At 37.1% G+C, this 14,183-nt stretch overlaps 1 protein-coding gene across 1 annotated transcript; it reads left to right on the top strand.

Moving 5' to 3' along the window:
- Positions 1–2,436: 2,436 nt before the first annotated feature.
- On the top strand, positions 2,437–14,045 carry LOC117548096 (caM kinase-like vesicle-associated protein). The gene is made up of 11 exons (XM_034219124.1): positions 2,437–2,715; positions 9,694–9,834; positions 9,928–10,059; positions 10,679–10,753; positions 10,900–11,038; positions 11,163–11,283; positions 11,401–11,476; positions 11,556–11,686; positions 11,804–11,882; positions 12,007–12,094; positions 12,649–14,045. Exons 2-11 carry the CDS (start codon positions 9,740–9,742, stop codon positions 12,949–12,951), a joined length of 1,239 nt encoding a protein of 412 aa, XP_034075015.1. The 5' UTR covers positions 2,437–2,715; positions 9,694–9,739; the 3' UTR covers positions 12,952–14,045.
- The last annotated feature ends 138 nt before the right edge of the window (positions 14,046–14,183 follow it).

Raw genomic sequence — 14,183 nt, 5'->3', positions numbered from 1 at the left:
TTTCAAGATCAACTCAACCATTTCGACAATATTCCTATACATATACATTGCCTCACTTACATTTAACAGTACACTTAAAAGCATCTGCCTTCTTAGAGAGAATTAACGAGGAAATGTATCATCAAAATTAGAGCTTCTAAGGTACAACGTTCTTTTTGTCATTTCCCCCTCAACCTGTAAAAACATCAAAGTAATCTGATAACATAGCACATATTCTCCCATTCATAGACTTACAAATGCTGGATTAACTAGATGCAGCCATGGTAACATAAGAATGAGCAGAGCATTGAGTAGTTTCTGAGAAGCACAGTGAGGTACTGCCTGCGAGCTTTGTGACGCAGATTCCACTTTTGCGTCTGCTTCAACTGTATGACAGGCTGAAAAGCTTTTCTTGTGGATAATCACAACTGATACCAATCATATTAGAGGAATATACTGCACGGGGTATGGGAGGCACTGTTATTGTTACGAGGCGCAGAGAAAATATTTTCTTTTTTAAAAAATATTTTTATGTCCATTGAAATAAATATGGTAAAAAAAATAACTCAAGCAATGACTAATAACTGAATACTGTGCAGTATATGGATCCTGCCTATTGAACCACCTAAACAGCTACAGTTTATCATGTGCCACACAGCTGACTGGTCAAACAATAAGTCTAGTTTCAAATGACTGACAATTCAAGTGACTGTGACAATGTAAAAAGATAAAACAGATTAAGTAATAAAAAACGTTGTAATTAAATTGCAATAGAAGATCCACAAAAGTTATAATAAAGGTAATGTGTAATCTAAAGGCATACAATCCTATAGCATTTTTTATTTTAAATAAACAATAACGGTGGTATTACAAATAGCCTCAGAGAAAATGATCCTCAGTGTTGGTTTAGGGATCTTCTCTGTGAGATTGTTTTGTGTAAAATGACTTTGTATTGCATCTTCTCTCAAATGGCTTGAAACACTGCATTATCTGTGTCCCTGAAGAGGCTGTTACTATGGTGACAACACGTCAAAATTGTAGATGTGAATGTCAATTCAGTATCAGGCGCATGGACATACAGATATGAGAACATAAACACGTGAGTGTGGAGTTCAGGCAGATTTTGAACATTTTAAGAGTCCCACAACAATGCAGAGACTGTTGAATGACTGCTGTCATTTTTTGGCTTGTGTTAACATATTTGTGCATGTAGCTCTCAAGATCAAGATGCCTCACCTTTTATCTGAAGAACATCCATCAGGGTGTACCTGAGAACTATTTGTGTTACTGTTTTTGGTGAATAAACACTGTAATTCTACTTTTGCAATTGTGTCACTATACTTTTACCCTTCAATTTAAAATATGTCTTTTAACTCAAGTAATCCCATTTCAGGCTGATATCTAAAAGACATGTTCAGACTTAATCTAAGACAGCTGTGACTGACTCCCTCCTACAGCGCATGATTGAAAGGGTGGTTTATAAACATACTCCTCTAAAATAATGACAGTGATGTAAGGGATTGTAAGGATTCAGATGTGTGATACAACACAATCTGTATTGCTAAAACAACCAGAGTCCTGAAAAGCCATGTAATACCGGGAGTCAGAAAACAGAGAGTAGGTGGTTTTGTTGGTAGGTGGGGAGCAGGTTAAAGATGCTCCACCACTCTCTTTCCTGTTATCCCAATGGCCTTTTAGCGGCATTACTCATTTTAGGAGAGACACACTCATGTTACATAAACTGATGCTAGAGAGTCTGCCTACCATCTAAAATCCTTGCAAATCCTCTCCATACCTGTACATTTTTGCAAAGTGCTACCAATGCAGTTCAGTTTTCTCTCTCGAAAGTGCTCAGATGCAACATCCTCACATAAGAGTATGTTAATATTATATGATATAATTTAGTGGTGGGCAGGTAACTTTGGAGATTGTAAACACACGTTAACAGCATAAAATCCATATTACTCACTTCAAAAAAGCGTTTATTTCAAGACCAACATGTTAGGAGTTCAGGTCGGCTCCAGGAGTTCATTGATAATTACAGTTTTAACTTTGTTTCTCCCTTAATTCTTTCTCACTCCAGGATATTGACCCAAACACTGCAAAAAGAGACAAAACATTGCTTAGTTTTTTCCACAGGTTGCACTACATTAAAAACTAAAACATAAAAACATGTCTGTAATATGAAAGGGAATCAGTAACTGATATCCAAAACAGGTAAACAAACAAACCCATGACCACAGTTGTATGTGTTATTTACTAGACCATCAGAGGTGGAGACTGCAAGTGTGCAAGGAGAATGTTTTTTAAGAGATGGAACCCGTTCTTATTCTGGGATCAGATGGCCTCGTTCTGGCACCAACTTCCGGATGGATTTTGAGAACAAATGTATCCTGCTATGTTATCGTTCAAAGCATTGAAAATAATGAAACTGTTATCAAACATTTGCTGCACTAATGCACACATACACACAGACACACACAGAGACACAGACGCGCGCGGACAAAACCACACACCCCTCCTTCCTGCATCATAGTCTGCTGCTACCATCACACGTTCACGTAATACTCCCGTGAACAAGCTGACTTGTTGGAAATGCTAGAGGATCCTAAATCTGTCTGCAACCAGGCTGGCTGTAAAATCAGTGGAAGAAAAAGTGAAGCTGCAACAGGGAAAATATTAAAATATTAAACAGTGGATTGGATTGCATTATCCTACCAGTTTACCTAACTGAAGGTAAGTGAAACGCAATTTGCATAATGTTTGATTTACCGTCAATAGATTGCAAAGCACAGATGTGCTAAGCGCGAGAAGTGGAGAATGTCGCGGAAGGTTTAACATTTAAACATTTTAATTTAGTAAAGTCGTCCTGGCGACCTCGCGTCCTCGCGTAATAATGGACGCAGTATTTGTTTCGAAAACTTTTGCGGATATGTTTACATTTTGGTTGAAATATCACGTGCGCGTGAGGTTTAATAAACCTGCAGCAGAGTTTTCTCCAACATCACTCATACATGGATGATGCACAAATACTGTTTATTCAAACTGTTAAGCTGCTTGAGCTGTAAGGTTGTCATTTCCACACTGAAATTGCTGTTACCGTTAACGCATACTTCTGCTCATTACGATACGCTTAACAAGTCCATTCATAATATGTGCTTTAGTTCATAAAGACTTGCTCAAACTGTGCTTCAGATTTACATAGGGCATGCTGCTCATGTTCTCAGACTGCAGCATCTCTTCACATTTCACAGTCTCGCGTTGTCCCTGCCTCCTTGTCATTATTTGTCATCAGTTCACACCTATTTCATACAGTATGATTTACACCAAAGGAGCTTGTGATTGCAAAGCCAACTTACTTTGCCAATGCCACTGTCTGAAAGTCGCCACTTCAGACACCCTAAAATAAGTGGTGCTGTGACAGGTCAGGACAGTGAAGCTGCCTGTCCTCTACTGTCCTCCTCCTTGCAATGGCTTCAGTGTTGGAAACATCTGTATCAATCACATTGCATCATAAGGCTTGTATAGACTTCATGTAAACTGTGCAAAAAGTTTGGAGAACCCTGATGCACCGCCTGTTGGTTTGACGCAGGTGACAGTGAAGTGTCATGAGAAGGGATATTGTGTTGGATACCTTCTGCTCTTGGCACTGAAAGCTGAAAACAAGAGTTTTTCTTGACACAAGATAATGCTTTTGGAAGCATACGTGGCCTTTTTACGTATAGCTAGTATATTAAACAATACTTTAGGATCAGTAAGCTTCTGCATGCTTTTCATTTTAGAAATTCTGCCACAAACTTTTTCACAGTCGTCACATTTTTTGGTCATAGAGTGCGAGCCTTTTTTTATGTATACGTTTTTACTGCAGTGAATGTGTTTCTTTGGTTGTGGTGTGTGTCATTTTGCATTCAGTTAATTTAACTTAATTAAATGTCAGAGTGGTTTTGAGGGTGACATGGTATTTTTTTGTTATTATTTGGTTATGATTCTGGGTTTTCTTTTATAAACTGTGTTTGAGCTCAGGTCAATGGAGTTTCGGCAGTGATTCGCAGTAATGTCGATGAGTATGCAGAGAGATGTTCTGCACAGACATAACCACAGTGCATACTGTAGCACTCGGTGACCATGGCAACAAAACAACATCTGAAGAAACTGGTCAGATGGGCCAGTGATGCCCGAAGAAGAGATGAATGGTTCATACGCATCAAAATCTTTAGTCTCGCCTTGGACTTCGAGAAAAACAAACACAATACCTTGCTTCTGTTCAAGTCTGACGTAATGTCCTTGGAAATAAGAAGTAGCTTCTTTGTGTTCACAGTGAGTAAGAGCAACATTTAGGCCATAAATGAGGAAGAACAGGCCTATTAAATGTGGCTCAAACATCTCCACCAGCACCATCAGCCTCCTGTCACAAGGTCGCTGCTTTTAAAGAGGCTCGGCTGTGGCCAAACCCACGGCTCTCTGCATGCCGCTGCGTGACTTCTCTTTGACCAAAACATCTGAGCTCTGCAATGAGTTGCACTGAGTTCAGTTTAGACTAAATCATCATTCAGTGATTCAACAGAAGCTTGTAGTCTCACTTCTCACTGTGTTCAGAAGGAGCTAGAGACATTTTAGTTGAAACTTCATAAATATTCCCCTACACACGGTTGTATGCTTCACCTTGGATACTTGTGTAAAGTGTGTTAAAACCTATAACACTGCAAGAGGGCAACATTAAATGATATCTGCAGAGATCAGCAGACACTTTAGGGAAAATCATCATCTCAGATCCTAAGCACGACTCGGCAGGCATCAGTTATAGTGTTAAAATGCTAGCAAGCACTCCAGCTGGATTACAGTGTCAATGTGAGTCTGACTTTAAAACAGTATTTATGGGAATTTGGAAATTAGGAATGATATGATATTTTCCAGACTGTGCACTTCAGTAGGTTGAACATGAATCTAATCATCAAACACATGTATTCAAATGTGGCAGTAGATGCATGTCACCCAGCTCTAAATTAAGACTTGTAATATGTGAAATGTAAATCTAGCACCTCTGTTTGGCCAATTGGTATGTTATTGAATGCCAGGACAGGAAGCCAAAATGTATCCTTCAGAAAAGCTTGAGAATAAGTGTCTGATGTGTTTTAAACCTAAGTTATAATGTTTTCCTTTTGGCAAAGCCTTATATATATCTGCAACAGCCAGAACTGTGAGGTTGTACATTTGAAAGACCCTTGTCTTGTGTTTTTTCCAACGCAATGAGGATGTAGGAGATTTTAATTGGAGTCTTCAATCTCATTGCTGTTATTTTGAACTGCATGATCATTGTCCAAAATGTCTTAATATATCCTAGTTTTTTCACAATCCAGCAAATGTGTAAAACAGATGCCATGTCCTTAATGTGTTAAAACTCAACCAACAGTTTCTGAGAGGTGATAGTGTGACAAATATTAGAGTTATAACAATCCCCCTCAGGCTCATCAGTATTGTACTGGAACTGTTTGAACATAGAGTGAATCCATCATCCTTGTTTTTTCTAAATTATTATTAATTAAATTAATTAAAATATCTTTAATTTTTACTTCACATTTGAATAAAACAGAAATACTCTTTTAGTATATATATATGTTAGCCTTTATGACCTGAAATAAGTCTGTCTAATAGGTTTTACCTTTACTAACCTTTATGCGACTGTAAAATAAATGAGACACTGATTTAATGTTTATTAAATGCAAACAGCTCTGCCTTTGTCATCGTCCCCCAAGGGTGTCTACATTTAAGTTCTCTCAGTGTCGAGCTCTGCATCAGTCTGAATCTGACGCAGCGTTTACATTCCCACTAATGAAGAGCCCTTCGTTCAGATCTTTCAAAAGGCAAGGATGAAAGAGCCCTGATTCAGCAATAATCAAGTGCCTTGTATCTTTATCTTCTCCCGTGAAGGAGAACAGCCTTTTATCTCCAAGATGATTTCGAGTTGGGGGGTGGTCAAGTGCACACAAAATACAGTCTACATTATCATACTCAGTCTTTAGTATTTGGTGCACTGTGACGCTTTGAGTCAAGCTTTTGAGAACAAGATGAGAGGATATGATTCATTGGGAGGTATAGCAATTCAATCTAATTGTCTCAGGGCATTGCGACTCTCGATCTCCTTTGCAACATAGTTATTTATTCATGTGATTATTTTTGCAATTATTTGCCCGTTCAAGATGACATTTTGGTTATGTGACCTCTTTTGGACATGCTATTGTATGCCATTTCCATCAAGCAATTGACTTATTCTCTGAAATACATCATGGTTTGGGCTACAGAGCCAAACTGATTTGCTCTCTGTTTAAGTAGCTACGTCTCTTTACTCAATCTGGGAATTGTGCTTCTCCTGCGTACTTCAGAAAAAGATACTGCCCTGAGTTACAAAGATTGTCTGATATGAACTTAAACAATTAAGATACTGTCTGATTAGAAAAGAGTTGATATTTTTGTCTTTTCAAGTTGACCTCCAAATGCACTTAAACAAGATGGAAGATGAACATAATAGCTAAATCTGTCATAAATCATCTCTTCTCTTAGAGGATAATGTTTTTTATACATGTTTCTTTGTTTAATATAACAAATGTTTGAATGAACCAAGGTATTTAGTGTGAGTGGCATGGGATCGAACTTTCACAAAAAATAGGTCTTATAAACACTGGTAGATTGTGCTTAAAATGACATAAAATATAATTAATAAATCCTCATTTCAATAAATCATACAATGAACAAGACATTGTTGGCTCCAGCTCATGTTTAAAATCAAGGAGAAAGAGAAGAAGCATTTTGAACATAGAAGAGAGTCTTATGACTGACAGACATCAGAGGGAGAGGCTTGAGCTCACCATCTGCAAAACAACCAAAAAGTAAACCTCCCCCTGGGCAAATCTTGGTTATTACTTTCTGTTCTGTTATATTTTGGATTACAGGACCAAAGTTAAATACAACACCTTATGGATTTTTTTTAATAAATGTGTGTTACTGTGCCCTCATATCAAAAATATAAATCAATAGTACTTTTGTGTTAAACAGTAGCTGTAACAAAATGGCACGAATAGAGAAGCACTTTTGGATTTCTGCAAGGACTGTATGCAGCAGGGAACTTTTAGCTAAAATGAATTTGTTTATCACTTTTTAAAACCTTTTCTCTGGCAGACACCCCAACATGATTAAGTGCAAATGTTAGTATCATTAGGGGCAAGTGATAGATTCTATAGAATCTAAATGTACTGTATACTTCTCGTTCCGGCAGAAGATGTTTTTACTCAGTGTTTTTGTCAATGCATGAAATGCCTGTCCTTGAGATCACAGCTAAAGTTGCATAAAATAGAGGTTGTGCAAATCATTACACACTTTATACAATTTATGTTTTTCAAAATTAGGAAGGGTAATGTTGTGATAGTTAGATAATTTCTCTCAGTCCCATAAACATAAGGTTTTATAGATGCGACTTGATATTCCAGTGATTTGTGTAGATAATGTTATCTGTCTGTATGGGGGGAATAAAGAGAACTGCATCACAGCTACTTCAATACCCTGTTAATCAATAGGACTGTATCCAAATGAATCAGAAACTCCATGAATAATGGTTTTGCCCTGCAGTATATGGATCAAAGAGAGATTAGCTCCATTAAATCAGGATCAATAAAGAAGGTAAAATGAGGAACATCAATGGAAATGGACTCTCTTTTAATAACCAAGCAGTTTACATAAGGTAACACTTTTTATATGAGCCTCACAGCAGATATCTGAGGAGTAATGAGTCCCCTTGTGGACAGTAGCACACTGCACAGTCTTCAACTACCTACTTCTACTGCCTACTGTCTTCAACTTAAAGGCTCTCTCTTGATTCACAAAACATGAGATCTTCTCCCTGACACCTCCTGCAATGTTGTTTGCGAATAATAAAGTGCATAAATAAATCATCTTTTAAACATTTGTCATCTTCAAATTCAGTTTTTATATATTCATAAAACCACTTTTTATTGCACTAAAGATACTACTGGATGCTAAGACATGAATAAATCTCTGCCTCTGATAGGGTCTTGACTGAGGCTCCAGACAGCACCTCAGTCAGAGTTTCTTTACTCCCACTCTCCTGTGCTGTCTGCCATTTCTGTTGTAAGTCTTGCCAAAAAAGCTGGGTCTCTTTTCTCTTCAGCATCATATTTCGCCAGTAATATTTAGCTGGTAGTGGTGGACTTGTTTAGTATTCTGCTGTGCAGCTGCAGCTATTCAAGTCACCCTCATTTAAAGTTGTAGTATATTGTGTTAGTGTTTAAGTTGTAAACTTTCCTGCTGCATTTAATTGCCAGAAAATAACAAGTATCGTTAAAAAACGAACACACGTCAGAAAGTAACTTATTAATTGAATTTTTGATGTGGCCTAAAAAGCAATCAGATAAATTTGGTTTAGCAATAGGCAAGAGTTTCATCACCCTATGTCCATGGTAGTCCTGCCGTGCTTATAGTGAATTAAAAAGCAACAGGCTTGTGTTCCTTATTAAGTTATGTATCTGTTTATCTATTTATTGAGGCTGCAATACCTTACACATGTGGGTGAATGTAATAGCTTGTTGTTGTCTACAGTTAGAAATGCTATGTGGAATGAATGCAATAATTCACTTTCAGTTCTTCATTCTTCCTTATGTTCAGATACACAGTCAGCTATGTGACCTTGGTCGTTAGTGGAACAAGTGAGAGTGTATTTATTAGTTTATTCTGCTGTTAAGTATAGTTAACTGCAGTTGTGTGGATCCAGAAAAGTTTTGGTAGTTCTTGCACTGGTTTATTTTGTTTGATACTTTACCGATTCCTAGTACCAATGACAATGACTAAGCAATTGTGTAAATGGTTGTTTATAATTCATTTAGTTGTTATACCGACTTTATTAAACAAAATGTTTTCCATCAGTTGTTTGTTACAACGTACCCCAACAAATGTGAACATTGTGACCCAATCTGTAGATAAGTCAATATAACTCAGAGTAGTTATAACTTCATCTTTCACTGGCTTGCTATCAGAAATTAAAACACAAATCTCGTCCACAATTGTTCATCCAGAGATGGAGTTAATAGCTTTCCCGACTTTGGAAATATAAAAAAGGTAGACAAAAGTCACAGAAACAGCACAGGGTCAGGTCCATCTGAATATTCTCTTCAGTAGAAAGCAAACAGATGAATAATGCTACAGATGCTGCCGCTGCAGTACAGAGCTGACTCACTGCAGAGTGGATAAAACAAGCTGGTCTGGCAGAGTTCACTGAGGAAGATTATGTTATTTGAAAATGTAATTTAATGTTGTTGTGCTATTATGGTAATCTGAATTAATTTGCTAATTTTGAATAGGTTTCAGAGAAAAAAATAATAATTCACCCCAACATCTCCCTCTAAATGACTCAATGATTTACTGCATTCATTTTATGTTAAGGGCCACAACTGAGCAACAGTGTTCTTCATTTCTATTATTGCCATTAACAAAATTGTTTATTTCTCTGTAAAGCATTTTCTGCTGCATTTACAATATTGAATATACAGTCAAATGTGTTTATGGTATTCAGTAATGAGCACTCATCTCTCTCGGCTCGGTTATTCAGTTGCTCATCCGTGTGATACACTTTGTACTGTGGAAATTCACGTTTTTTGAAATAATGCTGTATTACTCAGGTTAATCTAACATGTTGCAAATACTCCACAGGTTGTCTTGTGGCAGGTCATTCCCTGGCTATAGGGCACGAGCTGCCATGCCATTTGGTTGTCTGACACTCGGGCAGAAGAAGGATTACAACAATCCCTCAGATGTGGCCGACAAATATGACCTCGGACAAATTGTTAAATCGTGAGTACAGCTACGTTGTTATGCTGATAAGTAAGAACTTCAAGAAATCTGCGCAAAATATGATGTATGTTTCTTCTTTCCTCTTTTCAACAGGGAGGAGTTTTGTGAGATATTCCGAGCGAAGGATAGGAACACCTTGAAAATGTCCACCTGTAAAAAGTTCCACAAAAAGGACGGAAGGAAAGTGAGGAAAGCGGCCAAGAATGAGATAATGATCTTAAAGATGTAAGTTTGAAGCTCCTTATAATAGATTTCTGAGAAACTCTCCTGAAACTGAGATGAAAAAAGTAATGATCAGCAAAAATATTTCTTGAGGTCAAGCCAAAGACAAATCTAAGTGCGGTGCAGGAGCTCAAAACCAATCTGCATTCTTAGAGTTATTCAAAAGTAAGGGTTGTGATATTTATAGACATTCATACTACAACAAATCATATCAAGGAACCAAAACCAATAATGGATGAATCCCACTGACAACTATTGAATGTTTAACAAAATCTAGATTTACTGTATTCCTCTGTGCCATAAAACTTTGATAATTTCCAAAAACAATCAACAGCTTAGACTGGATGACATGTTCCTTTTATTTACATGAACATGAGCACTGCAGTTTATTTTGAGTCAACCCCACTTACACTGTCCTGCTGCAGTACTCACAAAGCACTCCAAATCCACTTTGCAGTACTGAATGTTGTACACAATACAGCTTAAAATGATTACATAGTGTGAGCTTACTGTATATATTACTCATCAACTACATTTTGTTGTTCATTTTAGTCCCACCTACATACCCTAATTCTCCCTCCTGTGCTATTGCTCTCTTTCCCCTTTTTCCTGCTTTTCAAAGGGTGAAACATCATAACATCCTCCAGCTGGTTGATGCTTTTGAAACGAAGAAAGAGTACTTCCTTTTTCTGGAGCTGTGAGTATTATTAGATGCACTTGAGAGAAATGTTGGCACAGACTGACTGATTTCTCAACTTGTATGAAACTGATTTTTTTTTTTATTCAACATGTGTTATAACTCAACATGTGCCATGTACAAAATTTGGATCTACCATCTTTTAGCGCTACAGGCAGGGAGGTATTCGACTGGATCTTAGATCAAGGATACTACTCTGAGAGGGACACCAGCAATGTTATGAGGCAGGTGTTGGAGGCTGTAGCTTACCTGCACTCTCTGAAAATTGTCCACAGAAATCTGAAGGTACACACTGCTGACACCTAGTGAAACATTGAAGCATTTCAACACAGGCCAAACATGATATGTATGAAAAACACTTTAAAAGGGGGTTCCAGTTTGATAAACACTTATTTGTTTACTTATACAGCTGGAGAACTTGGTGTACTTCAATCGTTTGAAACACTCCAAAATTGTTATCAGCGACTTCCAGTTGGCAAAACTGGAAAAAGGATTCATCAAGGACCCGTGTGGGACTCCAGAATATCTTGGTTAGTAACATAAAACTAGAAAGAAGATCAATAAAAAATGAAACCATTTTAGCTTAATTCAATTCACAGGTTTGTAGTCCTACTGTAAAAACAAGCTTTGTTCCTATTGTCCGTTAGCTCCTGAGGTGGTGGGAAGGCAGAAATATGGACGACCTGTGGACTGTTGGGCCATCGGTGTCATCATGTATATACTGTAAGTACTCATCAAATAGTGAAGTTCATTTAATTTACTTTATCAAAAAACCTGTAATGCTCTCATTCTGCCAACTCAGTTTGTCTGGAAACCCACCTTTCTATGACGATGCCGATGAAGATGATGATCGTGATAAGAATCTTTTCCTAAAGATTTTGTCAGGCGACTATGAATTTGATTCCCCATACTGGGATGACATTTCAGACTCTGGTAAGAGATAATCAGTTTATTAAAAATGTCATTCAAAAGTGAAAATTAATCTGCTTTTTTCTGTCATTGATGATGTATTTAAAGACTGAATTTCAGCTTCTTTTTTTTTTTTTTCAGCCAAAACTTTAGTGGCATCTCTGATGGAAGTGGACCAAGACCAGCGATTGACAGCACAGGAAGCTATTGCACATGAATGGTAAAAAAAAAAAAAATTAAATCAAATATTTAGACACATTTCAATGTATTCACTTTTTTTTATGCAGGTAACACAAATATAATAAATATAATATCATAATGAAAAAATGTTTCTTTCTTGTCAGGATTTCTGGAAATGCTGCCTCAGACAAGAACATCAAGGATGGTGTGTGTGCACAAATAGAAAAGAACTTCGCCAAAGCCAAATGGAAGGTATAACTATCTCATTTATCAATATATTGTTGGTTATTTAACATTAATTATTACAGGTGTTGGACATAATATTTATTTAATACTGATAGATACTATCATGACCCAAGTCTGCAAGTAGGACTGTAGCCTACTGTTCTTTGGAAATTCTCTTGGTTTGCTACTTTTCTTTCATTACCACTTTTTTAAACTGATTACATATACATACTGTAACCCATTTAACTTCTATTAAAATCTATGATAATCCGGCGCTGCAACAAGTCATTCTACTTAACTGCAGTTTAACATGTGTGAACATTTTACTTGATTTTAATGATTTATCCCTGAGGCAGACTGACAGCAGTATGTGTTGTAATCATAGAAAAAGAGACGGAGAGAAAGAGAGAGAGATACCAAGTGACTCTACCATCATATATATAGAAACAAATATACTTTTCAAAATATAATTTATCTCAGCCAGAGGCCTTCCCAAAAACATCCATTAGAATCAAGTAAAGTAAAGTGTGTTGTATGATACCACATTAATGAAACCCACTATTTGTTTTAATTACTCACAGAAAGCTGTAAGAGTGACCACCCTGATGAAGAGGCTTCGAGCGTCTGAGCCGGGCGATCCTGGGGCCTCCGGTCTTGTTGAAGGAGCTGCAGCTGAGCCCAGCGGGGCTCCTGCTCCTGCAGCTGGGGGCAGCAATCTCTTTGCTGCCAGCCTCAAGGCAGCTCTCAGCGAAAAGGCTCCTGAGACACAGACTGCCACCATCACCGCAGTCTCCCTGCCCAGTGCAGGCAGACAGGAAGAGCAGCCACAGGCACCGTGCAATGGTGATGTTACCCAAGTGTTGCCAGAGAAAAAGGAAGACTAGGCGCCAAACAAATATGAGAGGAGGACCAACAAGCACATGTGAAGTACAGCCAATACATTTGGCATTATTATACCAGGTCTATGTGGTTTGACTACCCCTTAGTTTGCAGAGTTATTTCATCACATCATGCATTTAATCATGTTGCCTTCTGTATTGATTGGTCTATTGAATAGTGTTCGCTCCTCTCCTTTGTTTTTTGTGTACCATGCAGTCCCTTTAATAAAGCTAGTTGCAAAGTAGCTCTTATGTTGTTTCCTTTCCCGTGAAAACTGTTAAAACAAAATGTAATTTAGTGGAATCTGCTCATCTTTATTCCACAGCTCTTGTATATAGTTGTATTTGTCACTTGCTGGTTATCAGTTTCAGAACTTACAATCCGGAGTTCATTTCTTGTAACTTGAAATTATAAGTTGAATGATTTGTTTAAAAATATTTGGACAAAATGCATTGATTTTATTAAAATACTATGCTTTTCAGTAGGATATTTTAGGAGTTAAAGACATTTAATTATTTTTAAAAAGGTACAAAAAACACATGAGACACTGATGACTACCCTATGAAGTTATGTAACCATCCCATACTATGATTAATGTGTTTTCAACTTAACACCCTGATATCTGCTGGTTTACCTTTTTTGCTGTAAAATTTCAGTCAACTTACAATTTTAATTAGCAAAAAAGCATATTTTAAGTTAAGTGCCTTAATATTTGTTGCAGTAATGTACGTTATGTTTCAACAGAATCGACATGATAATAATTACTTACTGATTTCTTTGAAATGTTTTGGTGTTTCCCTTTGCCTTTCTGTTGAGTTTTAAGCTGCCGTATTGATACTTGTGTTCTGTCCTCTTTCACACACAGAAAAAACTAAATGTAGGTTGTTGTATGTGGAGTGATGTTTTAGCTCATTGTTGTGTTGTCAATTGTAATAAGTACATTTCTGAGTTTATAGCGGAGTCCATGTACTGTGCCACTTTGTATTTTTGCAATGTATGCATGTGTATTTTTTTAATTTATGTGTGTATTTAGCAACATTTAGCTGAGCTAACGGTTTGCTACACTGCTTGTGAATTAATAAAATGAGCAATACTGATATTGATGAAACTGTGTCATTATTTCTAAAACTACCCTTACTGACAATTTTACTATTTGACCACACAGGTCAGCACACCAACCATTTCCCTTGCATCCAAACTTTTATAGCAAACCAACATCTTCTGTATTTAATGTCAA

This window comes from Gymnodraco acuticeps, unplaced genomic scaffold, assembly GCF_902827175.1.
Source record: "Gymnodraco acuticeps unplaced genomic scaffold, fGymAcu1.1, whole genome shotgun sequence".
Taxonomy (NCBI): Eukaryota; Metazoa; Chordata; class Actinopteri; order Perciformes; family Bathydraconidae; genus Gymnodraco; species Gymnodraco acuticeps.
This window is presented reverse-complemented; position numbering and strand designations above follow the sequence as displayed.

What these genes read in the sequence shown, in the direction of transcription:
- LOC117548096 (XM_034219124.1), top strand. Translation starts at nt 9,740, where the DNA reads ATGCCATTTGGTTGTCTGACACTCGGGCAGAAGAAGGATTACAACAAT. An exon ending in TACTTCCTTTTTCTGGAGCT is followed by an intron (nt 10,754 to 10,899) that starts GTGAGTATTATT and finishes ACCATCTTTTAG; the next exon opens with CGCTACAGGCAGGGAGGTAT. An exon ending in TGGGACTCCAGAATATCTTG is followed by an intron (nt 11,284 to 11,400) that starts GTTAGTAACATA and finishes ATTGTCCGTTAG; the next exon opens with CTCCTGAGGTGGTGGGAAGG.